Source organism: Mustelus asterias, chromosome 24 (assembly GCF_964213995.1).
Source record: "Mustelus asterias chromosome 24, sMusAst1.hap1.1, whole genome shotgun sequence".
NCBI lineage: Eukaryota > Metazoa > Chordata > Chondrichthyes > Carcharhiniformes > Triakidae > Mustelus > Mustelus asterias.
Genome location: NC_135824.1, coordinates 36641526 through 36663750, shown reverse-complemented (window position 1 = coordinate 36663750; position 22225 = coordinate 36641526). Strand labels below are relative to the sequence as shown.

Here is a 22225-nt window from a genome sequence, read left to right as displayed (position 1 = left end):
CCTTTGTGTGAAAAAATTGCCCCTCTGGACACTTTTGTGTATCTCCCCTCTCACCTTAAACCTATGCCCTCTAGTTTTAGACTCCCCTACCTTTGGGAAAAGATATTGACTATCTAGCTGACCTGTGCCCTTCATTATTTTATAGACCTCTATAAGATCACCCCTCAGCCTCCTACGCTCCAGAGAAAAAAATCCCAGTCCATCCAGCCTCTCCTTATAACTCAATCCATCAAGTCCCGGTAGCATCCTAGTAAATCTTTTCTGCACTCTTTCTAGTTTATTAATATCCTTTCTATAATAGGGTAACCAGAATTGCACACAGTATTCCAAGTGTGGCCTTACCAATGTCTTGTACAACTTCAACAAGACATTCCAACTCCTGTATTTAAACTCTCCCTGAAGGAGCAGAGGTGCTCCCACACTCCACAGTCCATGTGATTATTTATCCTCATCCTTGGCCTCTCAATGCCCAACACTTGCCTGGGACTGTACCTTCTGCTACATAAAATCCCTGCACTGCTTATTGAGATGTGGTGAATGAGGTCTGAGAGCCATTTTGGGCTGAATTTGGGCCTTCCAGTAAGGGTATATATTCTGCCTGTACAGCCCTCATTCTGAATCAATGAATACATTACTGTATTTTATATTGCATTTTACTGTTCAATTTCTTCTTTATTCGCTTCCCTTCCTTAAGAGAGCAATTCTTAGCAGAATTGGTGGAATACTGCTATCTTGTTAATTGGCATTGCAGAGAAAGCTCAGTCCTTGCTTCTAGACTCAGTGCATGTCAACCAATGTAGTGGAGTGAGTGATGATGGTGTTCTCCTTGCCAGAGTCCATCCATTATGACGGTGAAGACCGATGGTCTATAAAATCGTAAGAGGTGTAACACAAGAATGCTTAAGCGGGTTCATTGTACTCTTGTTAGGAAGACTGCAGATGTTTGCCAGGGCAGTACCTTGGCATTCTGCATTCATCCAAAATGCCCACTTTGTAATCCATTTCTCCTGTCTCTGCAGCTTTGCCAAACATGAATTAGACTGCTGGTACTCTCGCACAATCCCTCTATGTCTTTCGATTCCAACAACATCAGGGTTAGATATAAGCCAAATCAATTCTTGTTCTGGCTCTGGCAGCATCAGTTGCCATGCCCTGTGCACAGTGGTTAGCACTGCTGCCTCACAGCGCCAGGGACCCGTGTTCAACTCCCAGCTTGGGTCACTGCCTGTGCGGAGTTTGCATGTTAACTTATCAGGGTTAAACTCTATCTGCCATTTTTCGGCCCAGCTCTGCATCCTATCAATGTCTCTTTGCAGCCTACAACAGCCCTCCACCTCATCCGCTACTCCACCAATCTTGGTGTCATCAGCAAATTTACTGACCGATTCTTCAGCCCCCTCCTCCAAGTCATTGATAAAAATCACAAATAGCAGAGGACCCAACACTGATCCCTGTGGTACACCGCTGGCAACTGGTCTCCTGTCTGAAAATGTTCCCTCTGTCTTCAATGAGATAGCCAGTTACTTATCCAATTGGCCAAATCTCCCTCTATCCCACACCTCCTTACTTTCTTTATGAGCTGACCATGGGGAACCTTATCAAACGCCTTACTAAAATCCATGCATACGACATCAACTGCTCTATCTTTATCTACACACCTAGTTACCTCCTCAAAGAATTCAATCAAATTTGTGAGGCAAGACTTACCCTTCACAAATCCATGTTGACTATCCGGATTAATCTGCATCTTTCCAAATAGTCATAAATCCTATCCCTCAGGACCTTTTCCATTAAATTACCGACCACCGAAGTAAGACTAACTGGCCTATAATTACCAGAGTCATTCCTATTTCCTTTCTTGAACAGAGGAACAACACTCGCCATTCTCCAGTCCTCTGGCACTATTCCCGTGAATGTGGAGATGCCGGCATTGGACTGGGGTAAACACAGTAAGAGGTTTAACAACACCAGGTTAAAGTCCAACAGGTTTATTTGGTAGCAAAAGCCGCAAGCTTTCGGAGCCTTAAGTTCCTTCTTCAGGTGAGTGGGAATTCTGTTCACAAACAGGGCATATAAAGACACACACTCAATTTACAGAATAATGGTTGGAATGCGAATACTTACAGCTAATCAAGTCTTTAAGGTACAAACAATGTGAGTGGAGAGAGCATTAAGACAGGTTAAAGAGATGTGTATTATCTCCAGACAGGACAGCCAGTGAGACTCTGCAGGTCCAGGCAAGCTGTGGGGATTACAGATAGTGTGACATGAACCCAGTATCCCGATTGAGGCCGTCCTCATGTGTGCGGAACTTGGCTATCAGTTTCTGCTCAGTGACTCTGCGCCGTCGTGTGTCGTGAAGGCCGCCTTGGAGAATGCTTACCCGAATATCAGAGGCCGAATGCCCGTGACCGCTGAAGTGCTCCCCAACAGGAAGAGAACAGTCTTGCCTGGTGATTGTCGAGCGGTGTTCATTCATCCGTTGTCGCAGTGTCTGCATGGTTTCCCCAATGTACCATGCCTCGGGACATCCTTTCCTGCAGCGTATCAGTTAGACAACGTTGGCCGAGTTGCAAGAGTATGTACCGTGTACCTGGTGGATGGTGTTCTCACGTGAGATGATGGCATCTGTGTCGCTGATCCGGCATGTCTTGCAGAGGTTGCTGTGGCAGGGTTGTGTGGTGTCGTGGTCACTGTTCTCCTGAAGGCTGGGTAGTTTGCTGCGGACAATGGTCTGTTTGAGGTTGTGCGGTTGTTTGAAGGCAAGAAGTGGGGATGTGGGGATGGCCTTGGCGAGATGTTCATCTTCATCAATGACATGTTGAAGGCTCCGTTGGAGATGCCGTAGCTTCTCCGCTCCGGGGAAGTACTGGACGACGAAGGGTACTCTGTCCACCGCGTCCCGTGTTTGTCTTCTGAGGAGGTTGGTGCGGTTTTTCGCTGTGGTGCGTCGGAACTGTTGATCGATGAGTCGTGCGCCATATCCTGTTCTTATGAGGGCATCTTTCAGCGTCTGGAGGTGTCTGTTGCGATCCTCCTCATCTGAGCAGATCCTGTGTATACGGAGGGCTTGTCCATAGGGGATGGCTTCGTTAACGTGTTTAGGGTGGAAGCTGGAGAAGTGGAGCATCGTGAGGTTATCCGAGGGCTTGCGGTATAGTGAGGTGCTGAGGTGACCGTCCTTAATGGGGATGCGTGTGTCCAAGAATGCAACCATTCTTGGACACAACGGATGAATGAACACCGCTCGACAATCACCAGGCAAGACTGTTCTCTTCCTGTTGGGGAGCACTTCAGCGGTCACGGGCATTTAGCCTCTGATATTCGGGTAAGCGTTCTTCAAGGCGGCCTTCACGACACACGACAGCGCAGAGTCGCTGAGCAGAAACTGATAGCCAAGTTCCGCACACATGAGGACGGCCTCAACCGGGATACTGGGTTCATGTCACACTATCTGTAATCCCCACAGCTTGCCTGGACCTGCAGAGTCTCACTGGCTGTCCTGTCTGGAGATAATACACATCTCTTTAACCTGTCTTAATGCTCTCTCCACTCACATTGTTTGTACCTTAAAGACTTGATTAGCTGTAAGTATTCGCATTCCAAGCATTATTCTGTAAATTGAGTTTGTGTCTTTATATGCCCTGTTTGTGAACAGAATTCCCACTCACCTGAAGAAGGAACTTAAGGCTCCGAAAGCTTGTGGCTTTTGCTACCAAATAAACCTGTTGGACTTTAACCTGGTGTTGTTAAACCTCTTACTGTGACTATCCCCGTGGACAGTGAGGACCCAAAGATCAAAGCCAAAGGCTCTGCAATCTCATCCCTCGCCTCCCAGAGAATCCTAGGATATATCCCATCTGGCCCAGGGGACTTATCGACCATCACATTTTTCAAAATTGCTAATACATCTTCCCTCAGAACATCTCCCTCCTCCAGCCTATCAGCCTGTATCACACACTCATCCTCAAAAACATGGCCCCTCTCCTTGGTGAACACTGAAGAAAAGTATTCATTCATCGTCTCTCCCATCTCTTCTGACTCCATACACAAGTTCCCACTACTGTCCTTGACCGGCCCTAACCTCACCCTTGTCATTCTTTTACTTCTCACATAAGAGTAAAAAGCCTTGGGGTTTTCCTTGATCCGACCTGCCATGGACTTCTCATGCCCCCTCCTAGCTCTCATAAGCCCTTTTTTTAGCTCATTCTTTGCTACCTTGTAACCCTCAAGCGATCCAATTGAACCTTGTTTTTTCATCCTTACATACGATTCCCTTTTCCTCTTGACAAGACATTCAACCTCTTTTGTGAAGCATGGTTCCCTCACTCGTCCATTCTCTCCCTGCCTGACAGGGACATACGTATCAAGGACACGCAGTATTTGTTCCTTGAACAAGCTCCACTTTTCCCTGACAGTTTCTGTTCCCATCTTATGCTCCCTACTTCCCGTCTAATCGATCATAATTACCCCTCCCCCAATTATAAACCTTGCCCTGCGTATGGCCCTATCCCTCTCCATTGCAATAATGAAAGACACCGAATTGTGGTCGCTATCTCCAAAGTGCTCTCCCACAAACAAATCTACCACTTGGCCCGGTTCATTACCCAGTACCAAATCCAATGTGGCCCCATCTCTTGTCGGCCTATCCACATATTGTGTCAGGAAACCCTCCTGCACACACTGTACAAAAACTGCCCCATCCGAACTATTCGACCTATAAAGGTTCCAATCAATATTTGGAAAGTTAAAGTCACCCATGACAACTACCCTGTGACCTCCACACCTATCCATAATCTGCTTTGCAATTTCTTCCTCCACATCTCTATTACTATTTGGGGGCCTATAGAAAACTCCTAACAACGTGACCACTCCTTTCCTATTTCTAACTTCAGCCCATATTACCTCAGTAGGCAGATCCCCTTCGAACTGCCTTTCTGCAGTCGTTAAACTATCCTTGATTAACAATGCTACTCCTCCACCTCTTTTACCAGCTTCCCTACACTTACTGAAACATCTATGCCCCGGATCTTCCAACAACCACTCCTGTCCCTGTTCTACCCATGTCTCCGTAATGGCCACAACATCGTAGTCCCAAGTACCAAACCACGCTCCAAGTTCACCTACCTTATTTCGGATGCTCCTTGCATTGAAGTAGACATACTTCAACCCACCTTCCTGTCTGCCAGTACACTCCTGCGACCTTGATTCCCTCCTCAGTACCTCACTACACTCAACACTGGCTTCTGGACTACAGCTCGTTTTCCCATCCCCCTGATAAATTAGTTTAAACCCCCCCAAAGAGCCGTAGCAAATTTCCCTCCTAGGATATTGGTGCCCCTCTGGTTCAGGTGCACCCCGTCCTGTTTGTACAGGTCCCACCTTCCCCAGAATGTGTTCCAATTATCCACGTAACTGAAACCCTCCCTCCTACACCATCCCTGCAGCACGTGTTAAATTGATTAAATAGTACTCATTGAATAGCCAATGCAGTTGGCTTCAACTGTGACAGTAAGCATGATTGCCTGCTTTTACTGCTTTCCAAGTGCTGCTTCATTCACTTTTCCATAGATCATTGTTTGATCATCATCGTTTACGCACCCTGGTCAAGTACAATGTACCATTTGTCATTACACATCCATGCTCTCCCTCCCTGCCACTCATCCATACTTTCAGGACAGAGTGGTCTTTCCGTTGGGGTGCCCCTGATTTATATAACTCTTTATTCATAAAATTTATAAAAGTACATTCTGTAATCTAGCTTGACATTGCATAAAGCACAACCCAGATAAGTTTCTGTCAATACAGTAGCTCACCACACTTGCCCCAACACGTTGTATTTACAATGAGCAATCATGTCAAACGTTCTCTGGTACATAGAGCCCAAAGAGTTTTACGGTTTCAGCCTCTATGTTCTGTCGCAAGAGGGTATTAGACAGTGGTCTTTCCCTATTGAGCCTTATCAGTAGCTGCTATAAACCTCAGCATGAAGTCCAGGACTTGGACTATGCCAGTCTGCCCTACTCAACTGTCACAGCTCTAAATTGCATTGTTAGTAAGGAATGAAGTTAAATCGATAGCAAGAAGTGATATAGGATCAGAAGGCATAGAATCTCTGTGGATAGAGTTGAGGAATCGCAAAGGTAAAAAGACCCTGATGGGAGTTATGTAAAGGCTCCCTAGCAGTAGTCAGGAGGTGGGGCAGAAAATACATCAGGAGATAGAAAAGGCAATATTACAATAATCATGGGGGACTTCAATATGCAGGTGGACTGGGAAAATTAGGTAGGTTGTGGATCTCAAGAAAAGGAATTTGTGGAATGTCTAAGAGATGGTTTTTTGGAGCAGCTTGTGACCGAGCCTACTCGGGAACAGGTCATTCTGGATTTGGTGATGTGTAATGAGGCAGACGTGATTAGGGAACTGAAGGTAAAGGAAAGGACCCTTAAGGAACAGTGACCACAATATATAATTTACTCTGCAGCTTGAGATGGAGAAGCTGGAATCATATGTAACAGTATTACAATTAAATAGAGGTAACTACAAAAGCATGAGGGAGGAGCTGGCCAGAATTGGTTGGAAAGGGAAGACAGTAGAACAGCAATAGCAGGAATTTTTGGGGGTTATTCAGGAGGCACAATGGAAATTCATCCCAGAAGACGAAACATGTTCAGGGGAGGACGAGGCATCCATGACTGACGAGGGAAGTCAAGGACAGCATAAAAGCAAAAGAAAAAGCATACAAAATGGCGAGGATTAATGGAAGCTGGATGATTGGAAAGCCTTTAAAAGCGAGCAGAGGACAACTAAAAAAGCAATAAGGGGGAGAAGATTAAATATGAGTATAAGCTGGCATGTAATATAAAAGAAGATGGGAAGAGTTTTTTTCAATATATAAAAGGTAGAAGAGAGACAAAAATAGCCATTGGAAAATGAAGCTGGAGAAGTAATAATAGGAAACAAAGAAATGGCAGAGGAACTGAATAGTTACTTTGCATCAATCTTCACGGTGGAAGACACCAGTGGAATGCCAGAGCTCCAGGAGAGTCGGGGGTACAGGTGAGTGTAGTGGCCATCACTCAGGAGAAGGTTCTGGGGAAACTGAAAGATCTGAAGGTGGATAAATCACCTGGACCGGATGGACTACACCCCAGAGTTCTAAAAGAGATAGCTGAGGAAATTGTGGAGGCATTGGTGATGATCTTTCAGGAATCACTGGAGGCAGGGAGGGTCCCAGAGGACTGAAAAATAGCGAATGTAACACCGCTGTTTAAGAAGGGAGGGAGGCAGCAGACGGGAAATTATAGGCCGGTTAGCCTGACTTCAGTCATTGGCAAGATTTTAGAGTCCATTATTAAAGATGAGATCGCAGAGTACTTGGAAGTGCATGATAAAATAGGACTGAGTCAACACGGCTTTGTCAAGGGGAGGTCATGTCTGACAAAGCTGTTAGAGTTCTTTGAGGAGGTAACAAGGAAGTTAGATAAAGGAGAGCCAGTGGACCTGATTTATTTAGATTTTCAAAAGGCCTTTGACAAGGTGCCGCATAGGAGGCTGTTAAATATGTTAAGAGCCCATGGTGTTAAGAGTAAGATCCTGGCATGGATAGAGGATTAGTGACTGGCAGAAGGCAGAGAGTGGGGATAAAGGGGTCTTTTTCAGGATGGCAGCCGGTGACTAGTGTGCCGCAGGGGTCAGTGCTGGGACCACAACTTTTCGCAATATACATTAACGATTTGGAAGAAGGAACTGAAGGGACTGTTACTCAGCTTTCAGATGATACAAAGATATATAGAGGGACAGGTAGTATTGTGGAAGCAGGGGAGCTGCCGAAGGACTTGTACAGGTTAGGAGAATGGGCAAAGAAGTGGCAGATGGAATACAATGTGGAAAAGTGTGAAGTTGTGCACTTTGGAAGGAGGAATGGAGGCATAGACTATTTTCTAAATGGGAAAATGCTTAGGAAATAAGAAAGACAAAGGGACTTGGGAGTCCTTGCTCAAGATTCCGTTAAGGTTCACGTGGAGTTCAGTCAGCAGTTAGGAAGGCAAATGCAATGTTAGAATTCATGTCGAGAGGGCTAGAATACAAGAGCAGGGATGTACTTCTGAGGCTCTGGTCAGACCCCATTTGGAGGATCGTGAGCAGTTTTGAGCCCCATATCTAAGGAAAGATGTGCTTGGAAAGGGTCCAGAGGAAGTTTACAAGAATGATCCCTGGAATGAAGAGATTGTAGTATGAGGAACGGTTGAAGATTCTGGCTCTGTACTTGTTGGAGTTTAGAAGGATGAGGGGGGATCTTATTGAAACTTAGAGGATACTGCGGGCCTGGATAGAGTGGACATGGAGAGGATATTTCCACTAGTAGGAAAAACTAGAACCAGAGGGCACAACCTCTGGCTGAAGGGACGATCCTTTAAAACAGAATTGAGGAGGAATTTCTTCAGCCAGAGTGTGATGAATCTGTGGAACCCTTTGCCGCAGAAGGTTGTGGAGGCCAGGTCATTGAGTGTCTTTAAGACAGAGATAGATAGATTCTTGATTAATAAGAGGATCAGGGGTAATGGGGATGAGAAAAATATCAGCCATGGTTGAATGGCGGAGCAGACTCAATGGGCCTCGTGGCCTAATTCTGCTCCTATGGCTTAGGTCTTTACACGGAAAGACCAGCATGTTAGAGGCAAACCAATGTGCTTTTTTTCACCAAGTTGATGGCTTTCACAGCAGTTGATGTTTATTTTGGTGTACATCCCTCGTGACAGCCCATAGAACATGGACTCCCACATTACAAAGCTGCTCAGGTTGAACCTCGACAGAAACCAGTGCAGCTCTTCCCTGTCCTGCTTTGCAAAGGCACGTTCTGCATGATGGTGAGTGTTGATCTTTTCCCCAGCAGAGGAGCAGCAAAGGTAATTGGCTGTGGAGCAAGTTTCCAGGGTAAAGACAGCTGCCCACTTGCTGTTACTCTTGGTGGCTGTACTGCATTTGCACTTTTGCTGCAGCTTATATGTTCTAGTGTCGGTAAATGATCACAACCGCAAATTTTAATGAAGTTTCCATTGGCAAAATGAGCACAGAAGTTATAGTCCAACAGGTTTATTTGAAATCACAAGCTTTCAGAGGACTGCTCCTTCATCAGGTGAAGTGACAAAGTGTCATGTGACCTCACATCTTGTACTCCCCAGTCCAGCACTGGCATCTCCACATGTTTACACTCAACAAGCTGATAATATTTCCAAAAGAGAACGATATATAGAGGATGATTACATTTTTTGTCTATTTGGATAACTAACAATTTGAAAAGATTTTAAAGATCAGATTTGTTGATGCGGATACAGCTATTTGTCTTGTACTTTGATTCACTGTATTTTATAGCTTAAGAGTTCATCGGTATTCATATCGGCCCATTTCCTGTCTTTAGAATGGTCTCTTGGGGGGGATGGGGTGGGGACGAGCAAGTCATGACATCTGATAACAGTTAATAGTCCGGGCTTGAGCTGCATGTACAAAGATTGATGGTACATCCAATAAAATAAAATACAATATTTATGATTTGTGACACAACATCTGTATTTCTGTGTCCTGTTCTGTTGTGCAACACTATCATAACATGTCCTCACTTGCTGCTTTGTAACTGTGAGGTTATGTGGTCAAGTTATAACAAAATACTTTCTTTATGGTGTAATCACCCACTATGTGTCCTCGAATTGTTTTGTTAGAAGTGGTCTTCGTGACCATGACCATTCAAAGTTTACTTGAAATATGGCAGTAGTTCAGCTTGTGCAAGAAAACTAATAGTTCATAAACAACAAACTATTATGCATTTTGGTTGATGTTGTCCCTTTAATGTTAATTTGTTTAATTATGTATGAAGATAAATGTTAATGGGTTGTACGATTGCCAACAATTATCGTTGAGAAACCTTGTTGCTTACCATCATGGCAAGATAAATAATGACAACTCATTTTATTCATGACAACAAACTCCCTGTACCTATGACATGCTCATAAATTTAATTTATTCCATCTAAACTTTTGTGAATTATGTTTTGTTTTTAACATTTAATTAGAACATTACATGACTTGTTTCTTTTTAAATGCTTCTCGAGCATTCAGATGTTTGTTGGCTCCTGCATCTGTTCTGGGGCGGCACGGTAGCACAGTGGTTAGCACTGCTGCTTCACAGCTCCAGGGTCCCGGGTTCGATTCTCGGCTCGGGTCACTGTCTGTGTGGAGTTTGCACATTCTCCTCGTGTCTGCGTGGGTTTCCTCCGGGTGCTCCGGTTTCCTCCCACAGTCCAAAGATGTGCGGGTTAGGTTGATTGGCCAGGTTAAAAAAATTGCCCCTTAGAGTCCTGGGATGTGTAGGTTAGAGGGATTAGCGGGTAAATATGTGGGGGTAGGGCCTGGGTGGGATTGTGGTCGGTGCAGACTCGATGGGCCGAATGGCCTCCTTCTGCACTGTAGGGTTTCTATATAAGTGACTAATAACACTAAATCAGGATTGTGGTTAGCGTTGCATGTCTTTTGCAACATTTTGATGGAATGGAACTTCAAAATGAATCCATGGAACATTACATGTGGTATAGTGTTTTCAAGGTAACTGTATACTGAGAATTTTTCATGTTAAATTTGTGACTCAAAGCGGATTGACATTTTGGCTTGAAGTTAGTGTTGGGTTCTTTCAAATTGTGTCAACTATGAAATGGAAATTGCCTGTAATTCAACATCATAGATGTTTCATGCCTTTGGCTTCTGACTGGTTTGAGACGTGGAGTGTACTGTGTGGTAATCAGCTATGGAAGTCAAAGTTCAGATTGAAGTTTCATTGCTTGGAAGTTAGTGTTCAAATTAAAAAATTCAAACCTTCTCTGTACCGTAGTGGAAAATGTTTATCAGCTTACTGACCTTCAAAGGGAGTCAGTCTCTGCTATTTCTTCACAGGTCCCCATAACATTTTCCTTTTTCGGCCTTCACCAGAAGGTGAACAAGACCAGATTTTTTTCCATAACAAATACCAAAGGCAAGATATGGGGATATGCGATGCAAATGAAGGATTAGCAGAAGTCAATTTTTTATCGAATGAGAGAGGACAAAAGGCCAGGATTTAATTGGAAAATATTTCTGTCAATGAACGATGTGAAAAATCTCTTGTTCCTGATTTGCTGTAATTGACTATAACTGCTGAGCTGTTTCTCTGTAACTTCAGAACCGCTCTGGTCATTCGGTGTTGGCCGTGGAGAGTTCTCCTTGTGCACAAGTAATTAAAGACCTTCCATTGGATGCATGGTGTCCAGCGCTGTTTGTGTAAGGAGTCGATTGAGTGTCTTTAGATTGCTGATACCCAAGAGAACGCCCTTAACACAGCTTCCTTATTTCTTGTCAAAGGCTTCTACTTCTCACTCAGGCCAGACTAGAGGCTTGCAGGGATAGATGTCAGACTTATAAGTCTAAGATTGGGCTTGTTACATGGTACTGCTTTGGGAACACATTGTATTTTCTAGATGATGAACATTGTGGGCCAGAGGAGATTTGTCCATTTCAGATCATGTCTATCTTAAAGGATATCCAATGTACAGGGCTGCATTGGGAATTTGGGGAACCATGAAAGAATAGTTCTGTGACTTCCCCGAGCCTGTGTTGCTCTTTCTTTGCTATTTTTTAAAAAATCATTCTCTCTCTCTCTTTCTATTGCTCTCTTACAGTGTCTTACATCATGTCCCTGAACTTGCTTCAGTACCCTACTCCTGCGACCCACACTCATGCTTTAATAACCAACAGCTCTCCTGGATAGCCTCCCGTGTTTCATTCTAGTAAAGCAAGAGCAATTCCAAAACTTTGCTGCCCATATCCCGAGACCACCAAGACTCGTTCAACCATTACCACTGTGCTTGTTGATCTACATTTTAAAAATTGCTCAAAGGCATTGCCTCTTCCTACCTCTGTAATGTCCTACAACAGCACATGAATTCTACACCACTCCAATTCTGGCCTCTTGTGCATCCTTGATTTGCTTAACCCTTCTGCTGACAACCATGCCTTCGGTTATCAAGGCCTCAAGCTATAGAATTGCCTCCCTGCATCTCTCCACCTTGCTTTCCATCTTTTAGATGCTCTTTCTATCTACCTACCTCTTCCATCTGTCTTCCTATTTCTTTGTGTGAAATTGTCTGATAACACTCCGATAGAACCATAGAAAATTACAGCTCAGAAACAGGCCTTTTGACCCTTCCTGTCGGTGCCGAACCATTTTTTGCCTAGTCCCACTGACCTGCACTTGGACCATATCCCTCCACACCCCTCTCATCCATGAACCCGTCCAAGGTTTTCTTAAATGTTAAAAGTAACCCCGCATTTACCACTTTATCCAGCAGCGCATTCCACACTCCCACCACACTCTGCGTGAAGAAGCCCCCCCTAATATTCCCTTTAAACTTTTCTCCTTTCACCCTTAACCCATGCCCTCTGGTTTTTTTCTCCCCTAGCCTCAGTGGAAAAAGCCTGCTTGCATTCACTCTATCTATACCCATCAAAATCTTATACACCTCTCTCAAATCTCCCCTCATTCTTCTACGCTCCAGGGAATAAAGTCCCAACCTATTCAATCTCTCTCTGTAACTCAGCTTCTCAAGTCCCAGCAACCTCCTTGTGAACCTTCTCTGCACTCTTTCAACCTTATTTACATCCTTCCTGTAACTAGGTGACCAAAACTGTACACAATACTCTAAATTCGGCCTCACCAATGCCTTATATAGCCTTACCATAACACTCCAACTTTTATACTCGATACTCCAATTTATAAAGGCCAATGTACCAAAGGCACTCTTTACGACCCTATCCACCTGTGACGTCACTTTTAGGGAATTCTGTACCTGTATTCCCAGATCCCTCTGTTCAACTGCACTCTTCAGAGTCCTACCATTTACCCTGTACGTTCTACTTTGGTTTGTCCTTCCATAGTGCAATATCTCACACTTGTCTGCGTTAAATTCCATTTGCCATTTTTCTAGTTGGTCAAAATCCCTCTGCAAGCTTTGAAAACCTTCTTCACTGTCCACTACACCTCCAATCTTTGTATCATCAGCAAATTTGCTGATCCAATTTACCACATTATCATCCAGATCATTGATATAGATGACAAACAACAATGGACCCAACATCGATCCCTGCGGCACACCACTAGTCACAGGCCTCCACTCAGAGAAGCAATCCTCCACAACCACTCTCTGGCTTCTTCCATTGAGCCAGTGTCTAATCCAATTTACGACCTCCCCATGTATACCCAGCAACTGAACCTTCCTAACTAACTTCCCATGAAGCACCTTGTCAAAGGCCTTGCTGAAATCCAGGTAGACAACATCCACCTCCTTCCCTTCATCCACTTTCCTGGTAACCTCCTCGAAAAACTCTAATAGATTGGTCAAACATGACCTACCACGCACAAAGCCATGTTGACTCTCCCTAATAAGTCCCTGTCTATCCAAATATTTGTAGATCCTATCCCTTATCACTCCTTCCAATAATTTGCCCACCACTGACGTCAAACTTGCTGGCCTATAATTTCCCGGATTTCTTTTGGAACCTTTTTTAAACAATGGAACAACATGAGCCACCCTCCAATCATCCGGCACCTCCCCCGTGAATACTGACATTTTAAATATGTCTGCCAGGGCCCCTGCAAGTTCAACACTAGCTTCCCTCAAGGTCCGTGGGAATACCCTGTCCGGTCCTGGGGATTTATCCACTCTGATTTGCCTCAAGACAGCAAGCACCTCCTCCCCTTTAATCTGTAACGGTTCCATGACCTCCCTACCTGTTTGCCCTATTTCCGTAGACTCCTTGCCCGTTTCCTCAGTAAATACGGATGCAAAAAAAACCATTTAGTATCTCCCCCATCTTTTTTGGTTCCATACACAGTCTACCACTCTGGTCTTCAAGAGGACCAATTTTATCCCTCACTATCCTTTTGCTCCTAACATACCTATAGAAGCTCTTTGGATTTTCCTTCACTCTGTCTGCCAAAGCAACCTCATGTCTTCTTTTAGTCCTCCTGATTTCCCTCTTAAGTAGCTTCTTGCACTTTTTATACTCCTGGAGCATCTGATCTGTTCCTTGCTGAAAGCACCTTGAATTGTTTTACTGCACTAAAACAGCTTTATAGACAGGTTTTTGTGTCCGATCTCTCTCTACTTTTCTCTAATATAAATTTCTTATCTCTCTCTCTATCATTCTGCTTTCGTTAATGTGTTTGTGTTACACTCGAGTCTCTATTTATATTTCTTTAAGGCTTTCATTGATTTTAGTCATTGTTATTCCAGCAATCTCTGCCTACTGTGTCAACTTCCTTCAGCTCAATTTCCTGTAATACTTTCTCTCAATGGGATCAGAGCCAAAGCAGCTGGGGCCCTGGAGGGAGAAAGCAGGTGGAGCCAAACCTGGACAAAATGCTATGGAAGGAAGCAAGTGTCAGGGCAGGGAGGAACTGAGTTATCAACATGCATAATGCCTCAAGTTCTTCTGCACTTGTAATCTTCACATCAGACCTTGGGGTGTGAGTTGGAAGGATAATCAAGTGCAGGATTCTGATTTTATGTGATGCGTTAGAATACAGTAAGAGTTTTAACAACACCAGATTAAAGTCCAACAGGTTTATTTGGTAGCAAATGTCATTAGCTTTCGGAGCGCTGCTCCTTCGTCAGATGGAGTGGATATCTGCTCATAAACAAGGCATACAGAGACACAAACTCAAGTTACAGAATACTGATTAGAATGCGAATCTTTACAGGTTAATCAAGTCTTAAAGAGACAGACAATGTGAGTGGAGAGAGCATTAGGCACAGGTTAAAGAAATGTGTATTGTCTCCAGACAGGACAGCCAGTGAGGTTCTGCAGGTCCAGGCAAGCTGTGGGGGTTACCGATAGTGTGACATGAACCCAAGATCCCGGTTGAGGCTGTCCTCATGTGTGCGGAACTTGGCTATCAGTTTCTGCTCAGCGACTCTGCGCTGTTGTGTGTCGTGAAGGCTGGCCGCCTTGGAGAACGCTTACCCGAAGATCAGAGGCCGAATGCCTGTGACCGCTGAAGTGTTCCCCACAGGAAGAGAACAGTCTTGCCTGGTGATTGTCGAGCGGTGTTCATTCATCCATTGTTGTAGCGTCTGCATGGTTTCCCCAATGTACCATGCCTCGGGACATCCTTTCCTGCAGCATATCAGGTAGACAATGTTGGCCGAGTTGCAAGAGTAGGTACCGTGTACCTGGTAGATGGTGTTCTCACGTGAGATGATGGCATCCGTGTCGATGATCTGGCACGTCTTACAGAGATTGCTGTGGCAGGGTTGTGTGGTGTCGTGGTCACTGTTCTCCTGAAGGCTGAGTAGTTTGTTGCGGACAGTGGTCTGTTTGAGGTTGTGCGGTTGTTTGAAGGCAAGAAGTGGGGCTGTGGGGATGGCCTTGGCGAGATGTTCGTCTTCATCAATGACAGGTTGAAGGCTCGGGCGGAGATGCCGTAGCTTCTCCGCTCCGGGGAAGTACTGGACGACGAAGGGTACTCTGTCCACCGTGTCCCGTGTTTGTCTTCTGAGGAGGTCGGTGCGGTTTTTCGCTGTGGCGCATCGGAACTGTCGATCGATGAGTCGAACAACGAGGAACACTACAGACAGTTACCCACAGATCCGACCAAAGAACACACCCGTCAACTCAACACTCTGATCAAGACCTTTGATCCGGACCTTCAGTGGGAGTTCAGACTCGAATCTCCCACACTCTGTGCAATGCAGAGGTCACAATCGTGAATATCATTAAAGGTTTGGGGGGGCAGGGCCTATTCATGCCAGAGTCTGAAAGTTCTGGGCCTCTGCACATGCGCACTGGCCCCGATCTGTCAGATTGTAGTTTGCTGGTCAGCTTGATCGCTGGCCAGCCTGAGACCCCCGCAGTGCTGCCCCCAGTCCTCTTTCCCCCCCTCGCCCCAATTGTTGGCCTTCCTCCTGCCCTGATCGATACCAATGCAGAGTGGCAGCGGGACCCTGCCCCCTGGGGGACGTCCTGCCCCTTGGAAGATGCACTGATCCCAGGCATTGGCACTTTGCCCCTTGGGTAGTGCTGGGGGCATAGGCTGGCCCTGCCAGGGTGCCCATGCTCAGGTGGCACCACCCCCCCATCCCCACCCCGCTGGTCTGTACATGAGGGTAATGCATTTTACATAGTCTTCTTGGACTTCAACAAGGCTTTTGATAAGGCCCCACCTGATAGCAAATATAAGAGCCCATGGAAATTTGGCAAATTGAATCCGGAATTGGCTGAGTGGCAGGGTGATGGTTGAGGGATGTTTTTTGAACTGGAAATCTCTGTCCAGTGAGTCCTACAGGGATCAGTACTGTGTTTTATATAAATGATTTCGAGTTGAATGAAAGAGGGTTGATCAATTAGTTCGTGGATGATTCAAAAATTGGTAGGCTGGTAAATAGTGAGAGTCACAGGGCGACATAGATGGGCTGGTTAGTGGCAAATGGAAGTCAATCTGCATGAATGTAAGATGATGCACCTGGGCAAGAGAAACAAGACAAAGGAATACATGATGAGCAGCAGAATCCTGGAAAACCTTGGTTTGCATGTACAGTGGCCCCTTAAGGTAGCAGGACAGGTGGATGAAGTGGTTAAGAAGGCATATGGTATACTTGCCTTCATTAGCTGAGGCAAAGAGTTTAAGAGCAGCGAAGTTATGCTGGAACCACATAAAACATTGGTGAGGTCACAGCTAGAGTATTGTGTGCCATTCTGGAATCCACATTATAGGAAGGATGTGATAGCATTGGAAAGGTGCAAAGGAGATTTACCAGGATGGTGCTTGGGATAGAAAGTTTTAGTTATGAAGAGAAATTGGATAGACTGGAGTTATTTTCCCTGGAGCAGAGGAGACTGAGGCTGGACATGAAATTATGAGGAGCGCAGATAGAATAGACAGGAAGAAACTTTTCACCTTGGTGGAGGGATCCCCAGAGTAGTCAGACAACAGCCTGACATAATCATACTCACAAAAACATATAATTCAGCCAATGTCTCGAACTCCTCCATCACCACCACTGGTTATGTCCTGTTGTACTGGAGGTGGCAGGTGGCACACTGGATACAGACAGGAAGCAGTGGTCTGGGAGTCTTTTGCACTGATCCCAGATACCATGACGCCTCGTATATGACATCAATCCAAACATGGCCAAGGAAACCTCCTGCTGATCTCCACACACTGCCCTCCCTCAGCTGATGAAGCAGCTCTCTTATATGCCAAATACCACTTGGGGGGGGGAAAAGCACTAAGTGAGTTTACCAAATGTACTCTGAGTGGGGGAATTTCAAGAGTGACTTAGCAGCATCGGTTGGCTGAGGTCATGCCTGCCAGACTGATGTTGCAGGATCAACGTGTGGGAAGAAGCTGCTTAGCCTTGCTCTCTCCAATTTACCAGTCAGAGATGCATCCATTCATGACAGTGTTGGTAGGAGAGACCACTGCAAAACTATTTTGGAGATAAAAGCCCGTCTTCACTCAGAACACCTTCCTAGCGTTATATGAGATATTACTACCAACTTAAATGAGATAAGTTCAGATCCAGCAGCTCAAAACTGGGTATGCAGGCTCAGCTGTGGACCATCAACTACAGCAGAACTGTATACAGTCACAATCTGTAACTTCATGGCTTAGCATAACTTTTTGCCATTACCATCATTCAATGTGGAGAGCATGTCAGGAGCAGCGCCAAGCAGATCTGAAAATGAGATGCCAACCTGTCAAAACTAAAACACAGGACTAATGCATAAATAGTGACATTTAGTGGCATTACCATTGACGAGTCCCCAACCAACGACATCCTGGATATTAGCACTAACCAGATATTAAATACTGTGGCTATTAAAGCATGTCCAGAGGCTGGGTATACTGCAGCAATTGTTTCACCTGCTGATTCACAAAGCCTTTCCACCACCTATGAGGCACAACTCAGGCGTATGGTGCAATACTTTACACTTGCTTGAATGAGGACAGCTTTGACAACATCCAAGAAGCTCAACATCATCCAGGACAAAACGGCTTTCTTGATCAGCACCACATTCACCACTTTAAACATTCACTTGCTCCACCACAGGCACACAATGGCAGCAGTGTGTGCCATCTACATGATGCACTGCTGTAACTCATCAAGCCTTCATCAAAAGCACCTTCCAAACCTGTGACCAGGTTTGACCAGAAGGACAAAGACAGCAAGCACAAGTGAACAACACCACCTGCATGTTCAACCCCCAAGTCACAAATCTTTCAGACTTGGAAAGATATCACTGTTCCTTTATCGTCTTTGGAGCAAAGTTCTGGATCTCCCTCCCTAATAGCACTGAGCACACTTTCTGTCCAAGAACTCGCCAACACCTTCAAGGTAATTTCAGACGGCAGTTGGCGATGGACAGTAAAAACTGTCCTCATCAGTGACACCCACATCCCATGAATGAATAAGTAAAGAAAAGCGAACTATTAACATTTGGATTAATATGAAATTATTTTGATAAAATTTCAAAAACCTCCTCTGTATTCTAAGTAATCAATTATAATACTTGCCTTTTGACTACGTTTCAAAAATGTATACATTTACGATAGATTTTCATAAAAATGTTGAGGAATTCAAATTTGAGGCCAGAAATAAAAGCTGAATGTAATAATTTAATAGTGTGCTGGATTTTCAGTATTGTTGCAGCTGTTAGGGGGGAAATCAGTAATTATTTAGGAGTTAAGATTTGGCTGGGAGTGATGGCGTTTCCTGATATGTAAGTGGAGCAGTGCCAGTTCTGCTTTTTGTACTACAAGTAATTTAAATGAGTGCTGTCATGGCTTGTTTTTCTTCCATTGTGTTTGTGTTCTGTGTTACAGGCAACTGCAGCAGCAACAACAGGCTGAACTTGAAGTGGGTCCAAGAGAAGGTCTACCTTCCTATGACCCTTCCCAGGTAATGCAGACAGAGAAATTAAATTGTCACAAGCAATACTTCAAAGGTGGCCAGGTCATTGAAATTACATTGTATATTTATCTAGAGGATGCTCGGTTATACACTTCAGAATGTTGAATAAACAAGTTAGAAAATCCGTCTGCTAGTTAGATCAAAGCCTGCGCTCCAAAAGAAATGATGGCACTAATAGGTTTCATGTCCCTGTTTATTTAAAAGGTCCCTGTTCCAACTGTGTCTGCCGGTGTCCAAGAGCATGGAAAGTCAATTGACAAAACTGACCCACTGTTTTCTCAAGACAGAGACCCCAGATTCACAGATATCTACACAGGTATTTCGTCCGGTAAGTTGTATTATGAAATTGGCGGTGGCAGCTGAAACATTTAACAGACAGGAACTTGCAATGTCACAACAGAACAAATTCAGGCTTCATTTTGTTTGGTTTAAATATTTAAGGTGTTCCATCCTTCCTTTCTTCCCTCTCCCAACTTGTTCCTTTTTTTAAAAATCCCTTAATTAAGCTGCTTAAAAAGCAGACAAGAATAGTTTTCAAAATTTCAAACTTTAATCTTTTAAAACTTTGGCATTTGTAAAATAATCATTGTTGGAGATTGCAGATTTATTTTATTTTTCATCTTTGTTTTTCAAACTTGTGTTTGGAATGACTTCAAGTGAAATTCAGTTGTCTTCAAATAAAGCAAAGGTAATAGTAATTAAGGAGGACTTAAGTGAAATGTATTAAGTTCATTGTAAGTTTAAGGAACAAAAAAGTCAGGGTTTCGAAGTTAACTGCAATGGAAGTGCAATGTAACCTAGAGTGTAAGTTAACCCTGTCTATTAGTGTTTATTTGCTTATGAGTCAGGAAGGCTTGTCTCTCAAATCACTGACAGTGGTTCTGCAGCTGTTTTTGAGAATTCATGGAAACTCAGCTCCAGACTCTCAGGTCTTGCACTGTCTATGTTATGTTTTCTGCCTGCTGCTGGCATTGTAACTTTCAAATAGAAAACATTAGTGGCTGTTACTAAATGATCAGAAGATGCATAAATAACAATCTCAAGAGTCCACCATACCACCACTTTCATATCCGTACAAACATTCAGAGAATGTTAATATAACTTGGAAGACTGATACTCAAAGATAGCCGGAGGTATGAAGAGAAATAAAAACAGAAAATGCTGGTAGCATCTGTGGAGAGAAAAACACAGTTAATGTCTCGAGTCCATATGACCAGAACCAGTTTGATAGAAGACTCAAAATATTAACTGTGTTTCTCTCGCCACGGATGCTGCCAGACCTGCTGAGTTTATCCAGCATTTTCAGTTTTTTATTTCAATTTTCCAGCATCCGCAGTATTTTGTGTTTATTGGTATGAAGAGAAGGGCTGGCCCGCTAGCGCCTCCTCAGGATGTCTCAAAGCGTCTCAGAACATGTAAATTAGTTTTGAATTGCAGCCACTATTCTGTAAGAAAATGCACAGAGTAAGATCCTAGAAATAATCTATGGAATAAATAACCAGATGATCTATTTTTTTTTCCCCTGATGCTGTTGGCTGAGGAAGGAATTTTGCAGGGACTGGAGAATATCCTGTTCCACTACAAATATTCTTCTTTATCCACATGAACAGGCACAAAGTGGCTTGGCTTAAATTTTTGTTTCAGAAAATGGCATCTCCAGCAATTCAGCACTCTCTCAGAATAGCAATAAATGTCAACTAGATTGTGCTCAAGATTTAGCACGGACTTGAACTCCTGACCAGCTGTTTGAAGAAAGGAGACTATGACATCAATTAAACTTAGCTGACAGCTACAGTAGGAAATCTTGACTTTTCTTTGTACTGAATGCAGTTAGGCAGCAGCTGCTGTCCAGAGCAAACATTCTGTACTAAGATCCCTGGGTGCAGCTATCATTCTCTAGATACAGTATAGAAAGGATGCACAGTGGAGTTTGTAAGATTATTATGTTTTGGAATTGTGTCTTTAAATTTAGAGTAAAATGAAGCAAGAGTTGGACTCTGAAGCAACAGGGTGAGAGGAGAATAACATTTTGAAAAGTGGATATGGTGGAGGATGCTCAGAATCAGCTGGATGGATAGAAGGACAGTTGCGTGGTTTGGATGTAATCAAAGAGTTGCTAAGTACAGTTAGAGAGACAAGTATAGACATTGGAAATGAAGATTTGCTAGCTTTGTCCTGGCAACAATTAAAGAAGAAACTGAAGTTAAAAACTGAAGAAAAATAGATCAGATGAGTGGATAACATTAAAGAAAGCCAGAGAAGAAGCAGGATGATGTCAGTGGCTTAGGTGACAAGAGCAAATGAAGGGGGTTATATGATTTGTGCTAAAGTCTTTTTCAAATAAGAAGACCAAAACGTTTCTTTTACTATGTAAAGTTAAAGCGCATGGAACAGCAGGTAGTGTCTTGAGATGGATAGAATGCTGATTAGCAGATAGGAAGCAAAGAGTTGGCATAAATGGTTTTTTTCTGATTGGCAGTCCATCACTAGTGGGGTTCCGCAGGGATCTGTGCTAGGACTCCCAACTGCTCACATAATATACTAATGATTTGGAAGAGGGAACTGAATGTATTATCTCCAAATTTGCAGATGATGCAAAGTTGGGTGGAAGGGTGAGCTGTGAGGAGGATGCAGAGATGCTTCAGCGTGATTTAGACAAGATGATTGTGTGGGCGTATGCATGGCAAATGCAGTATAATGTGGATAAATGTCCTCGTGCATCAGTCGCTGAAAATAAACATGCAGGTACAGCAGGCAGTAAAGAAGACAAGTTGTGTGCTGGCCTTCATAGCGAGAGGATTTCAGTATAGGGATAGGGAAGTTTTGCTGCAGTTGTATCGTGTGTTGGTGAGGCCACACCTTAAATATTGTGTGCAGTTTTGGTGTCCTTATCTGAGGAAGGATGTCCTTGCTATAGAGGGAGTACAACAAAGGTTTACCAGGCTGATACCGGGGATGGCAGGTCTGTCATATGCAGAGAGACTAAATTATATTCACTGGAGTTTAGAAGAGTGAGAGAGGATCTCATAGAAACTTATAAAATTCTAACAGGGTTAGACAGGGTAGATTTGGAAAGAATGGTGGGTGAGCCCAGAACTAGGGGTCATAGTTGAGGATAAACCTTCTAGAACTGAGGTGAGGAGAAATTTCTTCAACAAAGGGTGGTGAATGTGTAGTTCTAGGGGCTAATGGGATCAAGGGATATGGGGGGAAGGGAGGATCAGTATA

At 44.0% G+C, this 22225-nt stretch overlaps 1 protein-coding gene across 3 annotated transcripts in view; it reads left to right on the top strand.

Moving 5' to 3' along the window:
• Window positions 1-22225, top strand: part of arnt2 (aryl-hydrocarbon receptor nuclear translocator 2) — a 391537-nt gene that overhangs the window by 262539 nt on the left and 106773 nt on the right. For all 3 annotated transcript variants that reach the window (XM_078241563.1, XM_078241562.1, XM_078241561.1), the window contains exons 12-13: window positions 18910-18985; window positions 19202-19325. In XM_078241563.1, coding sequence (XP_078097689.1) covers window positions 18910-18985; window positions 19202-19325 — 200 coding nt within the window. The remainder of the gene's footprint in view (window positions 1-18909; window positions 18986-19201; window positions 19326-22225) is intronic.